General features: G+C 38.5%; 1 protein-coding gene across 1 annotated transcript in view; it reads right to left on the bottom strand.

The window, feature by feature from the left end:
- TANC2 (tetratricopeptide repeat, ankyrin repeat and coiled-coil containing 2) overlaps positions 1-19,312 on the bottom strand; it is a 481,882-nt gene that overhangs the window by 78,480 nt on the left and 384,090 nt on the right. Inside the window, exons 11-13 of the mRNA XM_025361091.1 lie at positions 18,155-18,386; positions 6,976-7,142; positions 3,027-3,634 (exon numbers count right to left, since the gene is read on the bottom strand). Coding sequence (XP_025216876.1) covers positions 3,027-3,634; positions 6,976-7,142; positions 18,155-18,386 — 1,007 coding nt within the window. The remainder of the gene's footprint in view (positions 1-3,026; positions 3,635-6,975; positions 7,143-18,154; positions 18,387-19,312) is intronic.

The raw sequence follows: 19,312 nt of genomic DNA, 5'->3' as shown, positions 1-19,312 counted from the left end.
CTCTCTCTCTCTCTCTCTCTCACCCTACTCACCTTGTTACTCATTTATTTCTATGACAATGATACGTCTATGTAACATTAGGTCATTCTCTCTCGTAGTCAAGTCCTTGCCCAGATTCTGAGACAATAAGCAGTCTGGTATTCAAAATAATGAAAACTCAATCTCAGCTGTAGCATTAACCTCTGGCTCTGCTATTTCCTGTTTCCAGCTTTTGTCAATTACTGACTCTTTTCAGCTCAGGCAGAAGCTACCTCCTTGGGTAGCCTATTTCAGGAGAAGATCAACTACTTTTTGGCATCAGTAGAATATTTGCATCTATATCTAACTTCCGAATAAGGTCAACAAGTTCAGGGTGAACAGTTGAGTGCTGAAAGCCCAGGAAAATGGACTAGAAAGGATAAGAATGTTGTGTTGCCTCTGGAAGCTCTCCTTACACTGCAGAGATATACATATCAAGCACTGGCTTACCTGGTGTGATTTCAGAGGCACTGAATTGGTCTCCTCTGATCTACTGAAATACGTTAGATGCTTTAGACAGAAGCTGGAGAGAAAGTAGAGAACAGAAGGGGAAAGAATGTGCAAGAAGTGGAGGCTGAAGGCCACAGAGACAAACCCTGCCTGGAGTCCTGCTAATCAGACCTGCCTGAAATGGAAAACAAGTGCAGCCAGCTGCTTTGAAAGACCAGCTTGGGCTTTGCCAAGAGCATTAAATTCTTAGTGAATTTCCATCTCATTGACCTAGGGAGCCTTAAGCACTGAGATCAATACTTCAGTACTTTAGTAACAAGGTTGGTGCCAGCCTTTGCTGGGGAGGGGGTTGAATTCCAACTGAAATGAAATCTAAGAAGGCTTTTTCTGATAACTCCTGGTACTGTTTACAATTTTACTCTCTGCCATTAAGTGAAATAAGATGATCTCTCAGCAGCCATGTTACTCAGTCACCAGGGAACGAACTATACTGGATTTGAAGCTGGAAGTACCTGCTCTTCTTGTCCCAGTGCATCAGCTGGTTGCTGCAAAACTCCTACATAATAGGCAATGTTGAGAAGGCAAGCCTGTATAGTCATGATATGGCTGTATAAAAGCCATATTTTCTCCTTTGAGAGTCCCTGGGGATTTCATCTGTTGTAGGGATACTATTAATTCAGTGGTAGTCTGGTTGCCTTGGACCTCAGTTTTCAACCCTCTGAGATGTCCCAGGATCTAAGGTCAGCTAGCAAAGTTTCTCTGGGAACTGATCTCAAAGCATTTAGGCAAGTCTACATTAGTTCCTTTTTCCTATATATGTAGTTGCCAGTTCTGTGTATTAAATATTGACAACAGCTCTAGTAGGATTTATAGTAAAATCCTTTTGGGAACACCATACAATTCACAGAAGGGACTCGGACTGTTTTTATCGTTTCTTTTTAAAATCTTGTGCTCCAAAATGATAATAGCAGAAGATGGCTGTCGCTATCCGATTAGCCACAGGATTTAACTAAGTTACACCAGAAGGGTCTATTACTGCAGGGTGAGGGGAAGAAAAAGAACATACCCCGAATGCTTCTTTTACTCTGTACTATTCTAGGCATCATATTATATGACCTCATTTAACTTCTCAACAACTCTAGAAAAAAGGCATTATTATTGCTCTTATGTAGATAAGACAACTAAGTCTTTGAAACACTATGCAACTTTTTCCAAAGGTCACAGTTCTTAGAAGAGGCAGGATTTATATGCAGGTAATTTGACTCAAGAGTTTGTGTTCTTTCCATTACAGCATGTTTCTTTAAAAAACCTTCCCTCTCAGGGAAAATACTACAGAGTCTATTGCCTGGCTTAATATCTTCATCATAATGTGGAACTAATTTTCTGATGAATCGGCATGGAGTAGGCTGAGCGGCATGCCCACAGTACAGTTGTCTCTAATAAGGTCTGGTGAAGGACACAGTGAAGGGCAATAAAACCCCAGCGTGAACACAGAGTTTTATTCTTTCTGATGAGTCACATGTGAGGCATAGTCAAATCTGGCCTCTTCTTTTTGAGCCAAAATAAGCTCTGCATTTGCCAGCTATGTTGTTGGTGTCTTCTTTGTTTCCATGAAGTCAGTAATATACCCGGCTTTTGAAAACACCAACTTTATTAAAGGAATACTGCTTTAAAAATGTTAGTACAAAGGAGTAAAAGCAGACCCCCACCAGGATGCCAGAGAACTACGTTTCATGCAATAAAAAGGGAAACAGTTTCATATCTAGCCTGGTTTGAGTTGAGAAAGATTCTCAATTCAGGTTGAAGCTCATTGGGAAACAGTGCTGGGGTAAATCAGTGACCCTGTTGCATGTGTGGAGTGGGGGAGTGGCGGGATATATCATGCACTTGCCATCCCTATTCTGGTACATGCCCTCTCCCTTCTCCCACGTATTAACTTTATGGCTTTGTGCAAGTTGATTCAGCATCTTAAGGCCTTTATAGGAAAATGGAGATAATGACACCTTACGTATCTAAAGGCAGCATGGATAGACTAGCTGAACTCTTCAAATCTTTTTCAGCTAGGAGGTTTAAGATTCTATTTTCTAGTATAAAGCTTAGCATTGGCTGGACCTTAATGGATTTAGTTATTGGAAACTTTAATAATGATAAGGTATTTTAAAAGGGCAGTAAAAATTTTGAAATGATTCTGCTCTAAGTTAAAGAGATGAACAATATATCAATTCTTTCTTCACATCAAAATAATAATACTGAGGAAGTCCATTAAATGGCTAATTTAATTATAGCCTGTGAACCCTGTGGGGTCAGTGAAAATTATTTAGAAAAACATAGGAATGTAGGGTAGCATTATATCTATGCAGATGTTGAGTCTTAAGGAAATAACACTGTAAAACAATAAATTAGTTAACCTCATTATAGCCTTGCCTTGAGAAGAAACACAGATGATGTCTCTTCTATGTGAAATGTTCAATGAAGAACACCTCTACTTTCAATACTCACACTCTATGCAATAAAAAGAAAACAGGCTCAGAACTGCTTATCACAGATCCGTGTCTTACCTGGGATCACAGAGAAATTTGGTTTTCTCTCCTTCTTCTCTCCAGATAAGCCATTCTCGAAAAGAAGGATGTACAAACATACGAGTCATGTCTCTGCGCTTGATTAGGAACATGGAGAGGTTCTCCATTCTCTGCTGAAAATCCTCCCATTCTAGTGTGCCTTCAATGCTCCCAGCATTGATGGCCTGGAAGATATGCTCATCAGTCAGTGGGTGGAGAGAGGCCACTGCCACATTCAGGAGAGGCATCACCCGGTCAAAGGAAGACTGGGTTGGAAACTTCATATTGCATTGGAGTAAGTAAACCTCTGAGAGCGAAACAGGAACTACTTTGTAGCTAGAGCTCTTTAACACTAGGTAGCCTTTCTCTATGAGGTCAAAGGTGAGTTTCAGGTATAGATAGGACCCTTGACTGAGGGTCTTGAGATGAGAACTGAGTTTGCCAAATGTAGTATTGTCCATTTTGCCATTAAGTGAAATGTTATTCTGGATCTCTGAGCTGCTGTGTATCCGGTGCAGGATGTAAGCCTGCAGGTCCTGGTCGATGGCTTCATTCTCTTCTAGTCGATCCAAAAATATCCTATGGAAAGGCAGCAGCTTGGTAATTTCCTAAAACAGATGGAGAGAGAGAAAGAGACAGAAAGGCATTCAGTTTCCCCTAACTCTTGTGATCAACTATGAGGTTCACAAATTTATTCTGAACGTTGAAGTGGCCAAACAGGGAAACATGATCAAGTATTAGTATCCATAAAGTAAAACAAATTAGTTGCATAGAAGGGACACAACTTCTCCTAACATTGAGACTTAAGATACATTTTTTAATGGGTCTTTGTAAAGGGTGCTTTTGGAGTGATTTCATGATCGTTATTCTAAACAACACTCCTGAAATAAATAGAAAATGAAGTGCTGTGTAACTCTTTTGCTGTAATTTTTCTCAGTGTAAACCAGGGCATAATGCCAAGTACAAGTCAGTAACAGAAATGTATAAGGATTCGAAGAATGGCTTAGAAAAACTTGGCTTTCTAACCCTCCTAATAAAATGACTATTAAAAAAAAATTTCCCACACAACACAGATGTATAAAATGACTACATTTAAATGTGGGCCTTCTGGAGATACCTCAGTTGAAAGGTACACTTATAACATCAGGAAGCTTGGCACCTTGGTAATCTGCTGGAAATTCCATTGGGGGAAGGTGATACGGCTTTGTGGCTACTCCTATGCACTGGATTCCATCCTTTCTTACCAACTCATGGACTTTGCTCCTGTGAGTACCCATTCTCTCTTCTGCATCTGGTTCTTCTCAGCTGAGTCACACAGACATAAACTCCATATTCTTCCTTCCAGCTACCACCCTGTATCTCTGTTCCCATTTTTCGCAAAAGTTTTCTCTATTTGCTATTTATAATTCTTTCCTTCCCATTCTCTCCTCCATTTGTTCCAATCAGGCTACACCCCCACCACCTCACTGAAATGGTTCATGTCAAGGGCATCAGTAACTTTCGATTTGCCAAATCCAGTAATAGAGTTTCAGTTCTCATCTTCCTCAACCTCTCAGCAATGTTTGACACAACAGATCTCACCATGATGCACTTTTTCTGGAGTCACTTTCTGCAGCTTGCTCCCAGAGAATGTTTCCCTCTTTTCTCTCTCAGCACACTGGCCACTTTTACCCTCCCTTTTTTGCTGGCTCCTTTTTTATTTCCCAGCTCACCCCGGCCTCTGGGCTCTGTTCTTTCCTCTTCTCTAGCCATTCTCACTCCCATCAATAGATTCTTTAGTCCCGTGGTGCTAAATATCATCTATATGTGGCACATGCCTAACTTTATGTTTCTAGCTTAGTTATCTCCCCTGAGTCCCATCTTGTATCTGTCTACTCAACATTTACATTTGGGTATTTCATAGACAATGTGACCAAATCAGAATTTAATTTTGTCTCCAGCCACAAAACTCACCCCATGTCAATAAACGGCATTACCACTGACCCTACCACCAAAGTCTAGAAGATATCTGTGATCTTTTTATTGTCCTCAAATCATCATTTGCTCACAACACACCCAGGTGTGTTCATTCTTGAGTCGTCTCTCTTGCTGACACCCACATTCAGCCCATCATCAAGTCCTTTGACTCTCCTTCAAAATACAGTCCATTGAAATATGACCATTTCATATGGGCCCCATCATTACCACTCTAGTCTAAGCCACCATTACCTTTTACCTATACTTCTGCTTCAACTCTTTATCCCTTACATTTTCTTATGTAGACAGCCAGTTGACAGAAATCTTTAAAAAAGGCAGATCAGATCTCATCACTTTTAAAGGAGAGGCCTTTCCTATATACTCTATCTAAAACAAGTACTATCCAGTTATCCCTCCATCCTATTTTGTTTTTCTTCATAGCACTGAACACTACCTGTAATTTTAGCATACGTTTAATTTTTTGCTCATTTGTTTTTTGTGTTTCTTACTAAAATATAAGCTTTAGGAGGATGGGAATATTGCCTGTCTTGTTCATTTTCAATCTCCAGCCCCCAGAATAGTCCCTGAAATACTCTTAAGTACTTAAGAAATGTTTGTGGAAATAATGATGATCAAATATAAATGAAGGTTCATTTTCTAAAACCTATACATTCTTTCACTATCAGAAAAGAAATAATTTAAAAAAATTCTTAGTTGAAGTACTTTTTCTGTTGGCACAGCTGAAAAATTAAAGTCACCTACTCTACCTGGAAACACAATTTCTCTTGAGACTGCCCATGATATTATGTGAGAATTATGTATGAGGATAACATCTCCAAAACATCCATTTGGTAAAGCAGTCAGAGATTACATTCCTGGAGGTTTCTTTCGTTCATTTTTCATTTTTAATCATCAAGCTACTAATAATGATAGGTTATATAATTTTCAGTTGTAAAGATGGATTTATATTGATTTATCCATATCCTTTAGCTCAAATTACTTTGAGATTAATAATAAATATCTGTAAGGTGGTGGCCAAGATTAGAAATACAGTTTCTCATCATGGAAGACAGTAATGCTAATTGGTCAATATATAGAAATAATGCTAAGCGCCTGGCAGAGGGGGAAAGGAGGGACTTAAATGTATAGTCTATTTTCTGTACCTTAGTGCTTATGACATGGGGGCTGCATCCAAATAGTGAGATGAGTGTATAATGTTTGAGATTTTAATATTCATCAGAGAAGGAAATAATTTTTATAAAAAGAATGAGAAACATTGTTCCAAACCAAGTGTGAATATGTAAAGAATGGGACACCAACTTAGCTACAAGGAGAATGCTGGGGAAAGTAGAGTCATTTATCTTTAGCCCATATATTTCTACAGGCTCTCTCTCACATTCCTGGTCCTTCTTCCAGGCCATTAAGTGACCAGTGAGTGAGCAGGGAAAGTAATTAGAAAAAAAAACAACTTATCTCTCATTTGTAGTAAATTTAATCTAAAGCCCTAATATTGCCAATTTTTGATAGAGGAGGACAGATATAGAAGAAAGTCCATATTCATGCTATAGAAGAGTTGTTTAAGTAGAAGCAGAGGGAGGAACCAGAAGATCTGATTCTAGGGTGTAGACTGAACTGAATTTTGCATAGCATTAAATGATTAAAAAATGTTAAATGAAAGTCCAAGTGTTAGAGATCATCTTTACACCGCTGTCCTCAGAATAGTCTAGAAAAATTGACTTTCTTTTCATGCTATTTTGAGGAACATTTTATCAAACCTCATCCAGAGCAATAGGAATGGGAATCTGAGAGTAATGTACAAAGAATGTTCTTTCTAGATCATATCTCTCAAAATATTAGACTAATTCTCTGGGAATTATTCTTCCTAATGCTCTAGGACATAGTAGAGGTTTAGGAAGCTAGGACCTAGAACTTTTTCAGTCTAAGCTCTTTCCAAGAGGAATCATTTACAGTTTAAAAGCAAACAAACACATACCTGTAAACTGGTCCTAACTGTTACAATTAGTTTGAGCCAAGAAGGAAACTTTCCGATCATTTTACTCAGAAACGATACAATTGTATCCCCATAATCCGGTTTGTGAAATTCTGCTTCATTTAATCCATCAATTAAAATGATGAAATCTTCATCTGGGATTTTTCTCTCTGAGATAGAAAGAAACAAATTACTTAATAATTACCAAGCGGATAAATGAGTTCTTATTGGACCTTTGATCACATATTTCTTTGGAACAAAATATTAGAAAAGGCTTGTCATGTGTTTAGTGAATGCTCAGGGTACATAATTTATTCTACAGGCATGGAAAAATTCACTTCGTAAATTCATTTTGCTCTTAATCAGGTGTGAAGGCTTTTGTCACATATGAGTATATATATCATTATTTTCAGAAATCTCCATATTAATACTTGTAAGGCAGCCTGAGTATTGGAGTTAAGAAAATTTGCACACGGGAAGTCATTTTTCTCTTACACATGAAAAAGCTGAGTAAAATGTGTTCTGTTTTTCTTTTTTTCTATCTGATAGCATTAAAGGGAATAGTATCATATGTTCTTTTGGGAATGTCCCCAAAAGGTTTCTGTAAAGTCTAAAGCAGTATATAGGACTGTATGTGAATATAATTGTGTAGTGGGAAGGAAGAGACAGAGTAACAAAGGAAAGGAATCCCAGGCAATAGAGCTGAACCAGGTGGGCTAGATCCCAACACCCTAGCAGCTTCCTAGACTATACCTAACACAGCCGCAATGAGACCAGTCCCTTGCGTGATCTTCCAAAAGGTGGAGGACTCAAGTGGGAAAGACAAACATCAGCTATGTTTGTGTCCAGTTCTCTCTTGGACTCCACATGATCCTGCACTGACAAAATCAGTTTAACTTTAAGGCTAGGCTGACAAAGCAGCTTGGTAAGATTTCAGGCTTTTGCACTAGCTAAATGTTTATTGATTCTTGGTTGAACAGTCAATAGATTCAAAAATTTCCACACTGAAAGAACATTTTAGTCTAAGTGAATTGTGAACAACAAGTAAAAGTTATTGGTTAGCAGGATCTCACAGGCTCTGAAAGGGGGAAAGCAGAGGGAAGAGGGCAAGCAGTCATCAGATACCTGGAGTGAGAAACAGGTTTTATCTGAGGAGCAAAAAGAAGATGAAGCTGAGGACAGAAGAAAATGTCTATGGACTTGTGTACAAAATCGGCTCTTCCTGCCTTTGAAAGTCAAGACCAACTGAAACTGAACATGCTACTTTGTTTCCATATTTGAAACTATACAGATCTTTTGCAATGATTAATAAGCCCTTATTATTTTTCTCCTAAAGCATAAACTTTGTAAAAGAGATTTAATTTCAATATCCAAAATACTGCAAGTCAGTTCTCAAATTATGAAGAGTTTTAACAATTACTTCCATCTGTCAAGTTTTTAGGGAGTGAAATGAACTATGGATTCCAGCTCTATTAACAATCGTTACTAATGGAATGGTATTCTGGATGATGAAGCACCAAGAAAACATGAAATTCCTTCAGGGATTGCAAAGTATTAAGGAAGAAAGAGGAGTTGCTTGGAACTAACTGGGATTTACCCAAACAACTGGGGGCGTGTTATGTTCTTGATTTTGAAGGCTCTGGCTCCCTTAAGCTTAACTGTGCCTTTAATTTCCATAGAGGAATTTTCTAGTTGCATTCTGCCTGGCTAAGCACCATCAGCTAGTATCACTCACTGTGCTGGAGCTATCTATCCCTGTACTGGTTCAGGAGCGCCCACTGCAATATTTTCAAGCTCTGATTGTTAAACAGCTGGTAGCTTGGAATTGTCTATGGTGGGAATATTTACATAATAAAAATTGGCAAATATTACAAATCAGCCCTCCTCTCCCAGGTGGCTGTTAAAAATTTACCAGCACACCACTGTCCCCGCCCTTCAATTACACCTCCTTTAATAACTTCAACCAGGTTCCTTCATAAGAAAGTCATGATCTTCCAGTAGAGAAATCAGCTGATGATAATGCATTTGTTGAGATTTTCTTTGGGAAACCATTGCAAACACATTCTCAAGTATGAAGATCAGTAATGTATACTAAATTATGGTCCAGACATTTTAATGAATGAAATAATTCATTTGTTAATAAAATTACATTTTTATTTGCATAAATTCTTAGATTAAGCCTGTGAGTAAAGCAGATAATATATCATTTTTTCTTTTTAAAAGGGGGTACTTGCCTTCCCCCTTAATAAAGTTAATTTTATTCTAAATTCTGTTTTTTTTTTTTTTGAGATTTCCCCTGTTTCGAAGGAATTACTTACAAGTCACCTAGTAATGTAGGTGTCAAAAAAATTTCATCATTTAGGAAGTAAGGAGGTGATATTATCTAAGGATATAATTTTTAGGATTCAGAACAATAAATGCAAATAATTTCCTAATGCTACTAATACTGTAAAACAATGAGAACTATTCCTAAAATAATTCATTTTCCTTTGCTAAATGATAAGGTTTCTCAATTATAAATTTAAGAGGTGAGATATTAATGGTCTTTAGATTTTGACTTTCAAACGCAACCAGCCTACAAGAATGCCTCAGTATGTTCACTTATTCAAATTTCTGTAGCTATTTAGAGTAGTACTTTAGATAAGTAGCTTAAAAAAAATCTACAAAAAAAAAAAAAAAATTTGCGACTAACAAACGATTGCTGCTTCATATTTTGCCATGTAAGAACATGTAAAATATAATTACCATCCACGATCACCACTATTTCATAGAATAAAAGGGATGTTAACATTAAAAAAGTAGGAGGGACATTATCTAATCTTTACATACATACATATGGAAAACTACATTATATCTACATCCATACAAATTCTGAGTTGTTGCTATTTTTGTATTCTGTCATGGACTAACTAAAAACTTTAAATTGACTGGTGCTTAGGAGCCACTGCTCTAGGTGACAAGTCACTAAAAAGGTTTCCCAAGCCCTTTAAAATCCTTATTTTTAAACCATTGTAAATACACATTCACCAGGGATTCCCCACTGCCTCTACTTACATGTGTTCCTAACAAATATGTGAACTTTCTTCCTTAGTAGTTTCATTGTAAGACTACCTAGGTGCCTGAGAGAAATAAGAATTACAGAGACTGCAAGAGAAGAGATACTAGCTAGTACTGAAGTCAGACCTGAATCCTGGCACATGAGATTCTTTTACTGGTATATATAGGAATTGTTGAAAGTGAAAAAGAAGACTCATATCAGACAATATCTTTGTTCTGAAAAGCTTTACATAATATCCGAGTTATCTCTCCTTCAGTGTGGTAACAAATTAGTGTCTCAGCTGAGCCTGGTGGCTCACATCTGTAATCCCAACACTTTGGGAGGCTGAGGTGGGAGGATGGCTTGAGTCCAGGAGTTCCAGACCAGCCTGGGCAACATCATGAGACACTATCTTTACAAAAAATAGAAAAAAATTAGCCAAGTATGATGGTGCGCTTCTGTAGTCCTAGTTACTCAGGCAGGAGGATTGCTTGGGCTCAAGAGGTCAAGGCTGCTGTGAGCTATAATCTTGTCACTGTACTCTAGCCTGGGTGACAAGAGTGAGACCCTGTTCCAACAAAACAAAACAAAACAAAACAATTTGTGTCTCCTTTCATTTCATATTGGCAGCTAAAGCAAAAGTGTACTGAGAAACTTCAAAACTTTTTCGTTCGTTTCACATGAGCATGTGGGTGTGCGTGTGTGTATGTATTTTAATCACTGTACTTGTGGAACTTTAAAGTACTGTGAAAAATATTGACTCATTTTTCAAAGAAAATACATAATTTGAAATCTAGCTTCTGACTCTAAACTGAAAGTGTTTTCCATTGAAAAAACTCCAACTACCTTTAAAAAATAACTCTATTTTTAAAATTATTGCAATAAACTTTATATATAGTGAATTACAAAGATCTTAACTATATACTTTGATAAGTTTTGACAGCTATATGTACTCATGTAAGCAACACTGTGATCAAAATACAGAACATTTCTATCATTCCGGAAATTTCTGTTAGGTTCCCCTCCAGTCAGTCCTCAATAGGACTGATTTCTGTCACTGCAGACACTTGCTTCTTTTGCTTAACATGTTTCTGAGACTCTTCTACACTGAGTGTACTATTATTTTGTTCCTTTTTATTTTTTTATTTTATTTATTTTTATTTTTTGAGATGGAGTCTCGCTCTGTCGCCCAGGCTGGAGTGCAGTGGCACGATCTCGGCTCACTGCAACCTCCGCCTCCTGGGTTCATGCCATTCTCCTGCCTCAGCCTCCTGAGTAGCTGGGACTACAGGCACCCGCCACTGCGCCCGGCTAATTTTCTGTATTTTTAGTAGAGATGGGGTTTCACCATGGTCTCGATCTCCTGACCTTGTGATCCGCCCGCCTCGGCCTCCCAAAGTGCTGGGATTACAGGCGTGAGCCACCGCGCCCAGCCTATTTTGTTCCTTTTTAATACTAAGAAGTATTCAATTGAATACTTTATCTATTCTGTTGATGGACATTCGGGCTGTTTCCAGTTTTTTACGACTATGAATAAAGCTGCTAGAAACATTCTTGTACAAGTGTTTTGCAGACGTATGTTTTCATTTCTCTTGGGTAAATACGTAGGAATAGAGTTGCTTGGTCATAAAGGAGATGTACATTTAACTTTATAAGCAACTGTTGGCTGGGTGTGGTGGCTCATGCCTATAATCCCAGCACTTTGAGAGGCTGAGGCGGGGAAACTGCTTGGGCCCAGGAGTATGAGACCAGCCTGGACAACATGGCAAGACTCCCATCTCTTAAAAAAAAAAATTAGCCAGGTGTGGTGGTACGTGCCTGTAGCCCTGGTTACTCAGAAGGCTGAGGTGGGAGGATTGCTTGAGCCGAGAGGGTCGAGGCTGTAGTGAGCTGTGATCATGCCACAGCACTCCAGCTTGGGCAACAGAGTGAGAGACCTTATCTCAAAAAAAAGAAACCGATAAATAGTTTTCCAAAGTAGTAGCACTATTGTATAGTCCCACCAGCAATGTATGAGAGTTCCACTTGTTTTTCATCCTTACCAGCATTGGATGTTCATTCTTTTTAATTTTAACCATTCTAATGCATGTGAAGTGGTATTCTCATTGTAATTTTAATTTGCATCTCCCCGATTACTCATGTTAACCACTTTTTTCATGTATTTGTAGGCTGCTGATGTATCTCCTTTTGTAAAGTGTCTTAAATCGCTTGTCCATGTAAAAACTGAATTGTTTGCATTCTACATGTATGGTACATACAAGTGCTTTGTCTCTCACACACAGAAACAGTGAATATTTCCTCCCCTTTGGTGACTTGCTTTTCCTTTTTGTTAGAGGTATTTTTTGTTGAGCAAATATTTTTAAGTTTGATGAAGTCTAATTTGTCATCATTTTTATATGATTACTGATACTTTATGTCCTAAAGAAATCTTTACTCCAAGTTTGTGAAGATATTCTATGTTTTCTCTATTAGCTTTAGAGATACAACTTTTCTATTTAGGTTTGTGATTCATCTCATATTAATTTTGGTGTAGAGTGTGAAGTAAGGATTGAGATTCATTTCCCCCCACCAAACATTTATCTAGTTGTTCCAGCACCATCTGATGACAAGAATTCTCTAATTGTCTTGGCACCTTAGAGAAGATCAATTGACTGCATATGTGGATCTATTTCTGGATTCTCTATTCTGTTCCATTGATCTATTTTCTATCCTTGCATGAATACAATCCTGCCTGTGGAATTTTGGACCTGACTCAGGCTGGCTCATGAGAGCTGATTGCTAAACGTGTAAGCATCAAATCAGCCCCCCATTCCTGGCTGGTTGTTAAACATTTACTAGCATATCACTGTCAGGACTATTATAGTAATCTGTAATTCTGTATGTCTTGAAACCAGATCCTATCTTCCAACTTTCTTCTTCAAGAATGTTTTGGCTATTTTTGGTACTTTGCATTTCTAAAAGTTGTCCATTTTTACAGAAAAATTCTGCTGGGATTATGTTTTCTTTTCTTTCTTTTTTTTTGGGGGGGGATGGAGTTTCGTTCTTGTTGCCCAGGCTGGAGTGCAATGGCGCAATCTCGGCTCAACGCAACCTCCACCTCCTGGGTTCAAGCGATTCTCTTGCCTCAGCCTCCTGAGTAGCTGGGATTACAGGCATGTGCCACCACGCCCGGCTACATCTTGTATTTTTAGTAGAGACAGGGTTTCTCCATGTTGGTCAGGCTGGTCTCGAACTCCCAACCTCAGGTGATTCACCTGCCTCGGTCTCCCAAAGTGCTGGGATTACAGGCATGGGCCACTGCAACCAGCTGGGATTATGTTTATAGAATAGTTTAAGGAAAAAACTGGCATCTTCCAATCCACATATATGGCATATCTCTTCCACTTACTAAGTTCTTTAATTTCACTCTGCAATCTTTTTGCTGTGCTTTTACTATGTCTTACATATCTTTTGTACATTTATTTTTAAGTATTATATATTTTTTGGTGCTACTGAAAATCGTATTTATTCTACTTATTTGTTGCTATATCAAATAGCAAGCGGTTACCTGAATGTCTGGGGCTGGGGGTTGGAAGCTGGAATCATTGGGAGGCTTATTCATGCATATGTTTGGTGGCAGGGCAGGAATGAGCACTGGGACAGTCAACTAGACTCTCCCTGTGGTTTGTGCTTTGCAGCATGGTGAACTCAGGGTAGTCAGGCTCCATACATGGCAATACATGCCTCCCAAAGCAAGTGCTTTGGTGAACAAGATGGAAGCTGCATGGCTATTTGCGACCTCCCTCAGCTGTCACATAGCATCACTTTGTAGTATCCTGTTGGTTGAAGCAGTTGCAAGCCTGCCCTGTTATGAAGGGAGGGGACCCAGGTTGAACTATTAGTGGAAGTAATGTCAAAGAATTTGTAGCCATGTTTTAAAACTGCCACATAGTTTTAAAATTTCATTTTCAGTATTTTGTTGTTAGTATAGAAATATTTGTATATTGACTTTATAGCCTAAAGCTTTGTGCTTACTAGTTCTAGTCAGATTTCTTTTTTCTGGGTAGATTCCTTAGAGTTTTCTAAGGTAAACAATTATGTTGTCTGCAAATAAAGACAGTTTTACTTCTTCCTTTCCAATCTTTATATTATTTGCATGCTTGTTTATTTTCTTATTGCACTAGCCTGGACCACCAGTGGAATGATGAATGTAAGTGGTGAGAGTGAAGGAACACTCTTGTCTTGCTCTTGACCTTAGGGGAAAAAGCATTCAACATTTCACTACATGTATTTTGGAGTTGCCCTTTATCAAACTAAACTTCCTTCTCCTCCTAGTTTGTGTAGTTTTTATCACTAATTGGTGTAGTTCGGAGGGACCGGTTTCATGGAAGAGAATTTTTCTGGGGTGGAGGGTGGAGAGGATGGTTTAGGGATGAAACTGTTCCACCTCAGATTACCAGGCCTCAGATGCAGTGTGCAACCTAGATCCCTTGCATGCATAGTTCACAATAGGGTTCGTGCTCCTATGAGAATCTAATGCTGCAGCTGATGTGACAGAAGGCAGAGCTCAGGCGGTACCCATCACTCACCTCCTGCTGTGTGGCCTAGTTCCTAACAGGCCATGGATCTATATCCATCCATGACCCAGGGGTTGGGGACCCCGATGTAGTATTTTGTCAAATGCTTTTGTACATTTATTGAAATGATTATGTGGATGTTCTCCTTTATTCTGTTAATATGATGAATTACACTGATTAACTTTTTTTTTTCTTTTTGAGACCAGGTCTCACTCTGTTACCCAAGCTGGAGTGCAGTGGCATGATCTTGGTTCACTGCAGCCTTGACCTCCTAGGCTCAAGTGATCCTCCTGCCTCAGCCTCCTGAGCAGCTGGGACAACTGTGCACCACCATGCCTGCTGGTGTTGTTGCTGAGATGGGTACTTGCTATGTTGCCCAGGCTGATCTTGAGTCTTAGGCTCAAGTGATCCTCCTGCCTTGGCCTCCCAAAGCATTGGGATTACAGGCATGAGCCACCAAGCCTAGCTTAAATTCCTTTTATGTTCCAGTTACCATACTAGCTGCTATGTCTTCAATGGTTATGCAGTTTTTATAGTTTAGTGGGATAAAAATATGCTAAACATTAAATAACTAGATAGTCATTAATTACACTGTTCTGCCTCAGTCTCCACAGTAGTTGGGACTTATAGCTATTTATCTCTTTAATTTGGTCTATTTTTGATTCACGAATTTTGAACCTCTGTTATTAGGTGCATACATCGAATACATGTTCCTGATGAATTGGCCCTTCTATGTGTATCAAATGCCTCTGTAGAAATACTTCTCGTCTTGAAGTCTACTCTGAGATTACTATAGTCACCCCAGCTTTCTTATGCTCCATGTTTATACAGTCTCTATCCTTTTACTTTCAATCTGTGTCTTTATATTTAAAAAACTGCATATGGTTGAGTCTTGCTTTTTATCCAGTCTGACAGTTTTTACCTTTTAGCATAAGCGTTTAGTCCATTTACATGTAATGTAATTGTTGATATTATTGCTTATATATCTACCATTTTGCTTGTTCTATCTCTAAAAAAAAATTCTTCATTTCCCGACTTTTGGTCACTCTAGTAAGTTTTAGCATTTCCAGCTGGAAAACTGTGTTTCCAGCTATTGCTCATAATGGTGATTTAAGGGTGAGTTAAAAACATGGACATAAAATGAAGTAATTAAATTCACTTAGAACAGTATTTATCAATAGAGACAGTATTTATCAATAGAGATGGCTAAAGCTAGTTATGGACACCTAAATGAGAAGCAGATATATCTTGTAGCAAAATTATTAAAAATATGAATTATGGTTGAGAATCTAGAGCTGACTGCAAGCATTTGGATAGTCTTCTTGAATTGGCTGTAAGGTGTAGATCCTTGTATCACTGTGCTGCTTTCAAGGTACTCCTACATGTGAGCAGTTTCTATATTCATGTATCTGTTCAAAATGTATTCCCTAAAATGCCTACTATGTTCAAGGTGAGGTAACCACTATGAAGGATAAAAGCTGAATTTTCAAAAGTTCCTAATTTCAATAACATACAATTTACTCAGAGGGATAAGTACAAAAGTAATTCTTAGAAACTGCAAAGTGTATTTGGCATATGGTAAATATTTAATAAATGTTAATAATAAAATGTAAAATTATTGTTATATATTATGTGTTATGCACCATAAATACATACATATATTTTGAAAAAAGATCTAACGTCATTTGGAAGGACATCATTTCTGACTGCAGGGGGGCAGGTAGATCAGTAGGTATTTCATGAATGAGGTAGCATTTAAGCTGGTTCTTGATACATGGGTGGAATTCTGACAGGCAGAGATGTGAGAGAAGGTATATCAAGAAAGAAAATAATAAGTAAATATATGGAGGTGGGAAAATCTAGGGATGTATTTGAGGACTAGTGAATATTTTAGTTTAGACATAAACACAGGGTTCCTAAGGATAACAGTGAATAATAAAGCTGAAAAGTAGGTTGGATGGTGGCCATCAAGCATCCGGAATGTCAGAACAAGGAACTGAAAGTTAATTCAGAAGGCAATAGGCAATCAGTGGATTATGAATTGGGGAATTATGTGATCAGAGAAGTGCTTTATAAAACTTTATCTGGAAGAAATACATAAAGTCTAGAAGACTGGAGAGACTGGGGAAGAACTTTCCCACCAGGTGTGCCATGAATGGTTTAGAAGTGTACTTAAAATTCTTGTGATGATGATGCTAGAAACAACTGAGCCAAGTGGGTGTGAGAAACATCATGAAGGCAGAATTAACAGGTTTTAGAGATTGACTGAATGTCCAGGAAATAGGCTTAAAAATACTTGTGGAGAAATGGCAAGGTTTAAAAAGGTAACAGGTAGCAGACGTAGTGACAGAGGTCATCAGAGTTGAGGAGAAAGAGAAATTCTGATATCCAGGTAACCAGCATGGAAGCTGAAACAACTAAAGATGACGGCCAGGAGAAATTATAAACCATCTTTCCTTATTAGTACCTCCAAAGCCCTTGAGAAAGGTGTCTAAGACTCTCAGGAATAAACAGGATTGCTCAGGAATTGTATGCATACCCACATCCTTTTCTCTGGCTTCTGGCACTAACAAAACTTTGTTAAGGGTATGGGGCAGGAAGACTTAAGAAGGAATGCGCCACTTTCAAGGAAATGGTTGCACTTAGGCCACTGCTAACACTAGAATTGCAGACGAAAAAGGGAGGAAAGGTATGAACATGAGTGGGAGATGGATCCCATTTAATTTTTTCCACTTAAAAAAACAGCTCTCCTATGATAGTTTATGCACCATAAAATACCCTTATGCCACTTAAGTAGCTTTTAAAGTGTACAATTACATGATTTCTGGTTTATACACAGAATTGTGCAACCATGGATGCCATTCCACTTCACATGAACTGATGGGGTAATAAGTTTTTTATTAGTATTACATTTTTTATTAATATTACATATTACAGGGGAGATTTCCAACCATAGAACTTCACAACACTGCGGTGGAGCCACAAATTTACTGACTTATTTAAACTTCACAGAAAGGACTGAAAGCTCTACTGTCTTCACAAGGAAAAGGCATTCTATTTGGAAATAAGAATGAGAATTTTTTTTTTTTTTTTTTCTGAGACAGAGTTTTGCTCAGTCGCCCAGGCTGGAGTGCAGTGGCGTGATCTCTGCTCACTGCAAGCTCCGCCTCGCGGGTTCATGCCATCCTCCTGCCTCAGCCTCCCAAGTAGTTGGGACTACAGGCGCCCGCCACCACGCCCGACTAATTTTTTTTTTTTTTGGTATTTTTAGTAGAGACGGGGTTTCACCGTGTTAGTCAGGATGGTCTCGATCTCCTGACCTTGTGATCCACCTGCCTTGGCCTCCCAAAGTGCTGGGATTAGAGGTGTGAGCCACCGTGCCCAGCTGAGAATTTTTATAAAGAAAAGAGGAAGTAGCAGTTACTGCTGGATTTTTTTTTGCAAGTAAAATCCCTTGTCTCTTAAGTGCATCTAGCTATGGAATATTTAGTTTTGGCAATGTGATAAAATTAATCATTTTTATAGTATGACCCGGGTGACCTTGGGCTCTAAACCACCATCTTTCCCCTCCTTTGGGCCTTATCTGTACCTTTATGAAGATTCTCTAGCGGCTCCAGGACTCCCCTCCGGAAGGAGGCCATGGGGTCTTGAACACAGGACCGAAGGCTCAGCATGCTCTGCAGGTGAGGTTCCCGAAGAAGCTGCTCCCGATAGGCTGTCAGCTGAGGTGAGCGGCAGAGCAAGGCAGCAACATTGTGGACAAATTCCGGCACCAAGCAAGTGTAGGCGTTATCTGCTTGGCAATAGTGATAGGCAACCACCTACAAAAGAAAGATGAGAATGCAAACAGGCTTATCAGTAGTAAAAGCAATAGCTATGATTATCAGCTATTGAGTGATTATACTAGAAATCACTTAACATCTCAGTATTACATAATACTTTTTTGTCTCTACATTCCTCAACTTTTCCAAATAAACATAAAAGCTGCTGACTCAGAAAACGTCTGATTTATGTAAGATCGGAAATTTGATACATTACTTCTATTGTATGCATATGATATAACCCAGAATAAAATTTATAAATAAAAATGGAGTTTTCCTCTGGATTATAAGAAACAGGAAGCAAGCCCGAAAATAAAGACTTACATTGATATCACTAACATTTATTCAGCATGGAGCAGTATAGGAAAGAGTCTAATCTTTAAACAAAGCATTAGGAATAAAATAATCCAAGAAAAATCATGTTAGTCTCAGCAAACACATATACTTCTATCAATTTTTGGATTACAGGTGTGTTATAAACTAAGTCTTATAAAAACAAAGTAATTCAGATTTTAAAATTAGCATTAAATGTTTTCTGAGCACCCAGGCACAGACAGAAAAAGAGTATCAGAATTAGATAAAAGGAAGAAGGAAAGGAGTGAGATTTTTGTTAGATGTAGGTCTTAAAATCAAAGAACACAGATAATTTATAAGCATTAATACCATCCAGGGTCTGGGTTGACTGGCTAGGACCTGGAGTTCTAGGATCTGTTTTTTGTTTGTTACAATCTGCACAGCACTCACCCCACGTCTTCTGGCTGTTCTCTTTGCCTCCAAGGCAAGTACAAAGGGTGATTTTAATCAGGACCACTTTTCTGGCTCATTACTACCCAGAAAAGGGATTGGACTGTGTAGAAAATACAAAACTGGAAGAGGAGATTCAGCTTGAACGTAGAGAAAGCACTCAGCGTGGTGCTCAGCACCTA

The sequence above is a fragment of the Theropithecus gelada genome, chromosome 16, assembly GCF_003255815.1.
Source record: "Theropithecus gelada isolate Dixy chromosome 16, Tgel_1.0, whole genome shotgun sequence".
NCBI classification, from domain to species: Eukaryota; Metazoa; Chordata; class Mammalia; order Primates; family Cercopithecidae; genus Theropithecus; species Theropithecus gelada.
This window is presented reverse-complemented; position numbering and strand designations above follow the sequence as displayed.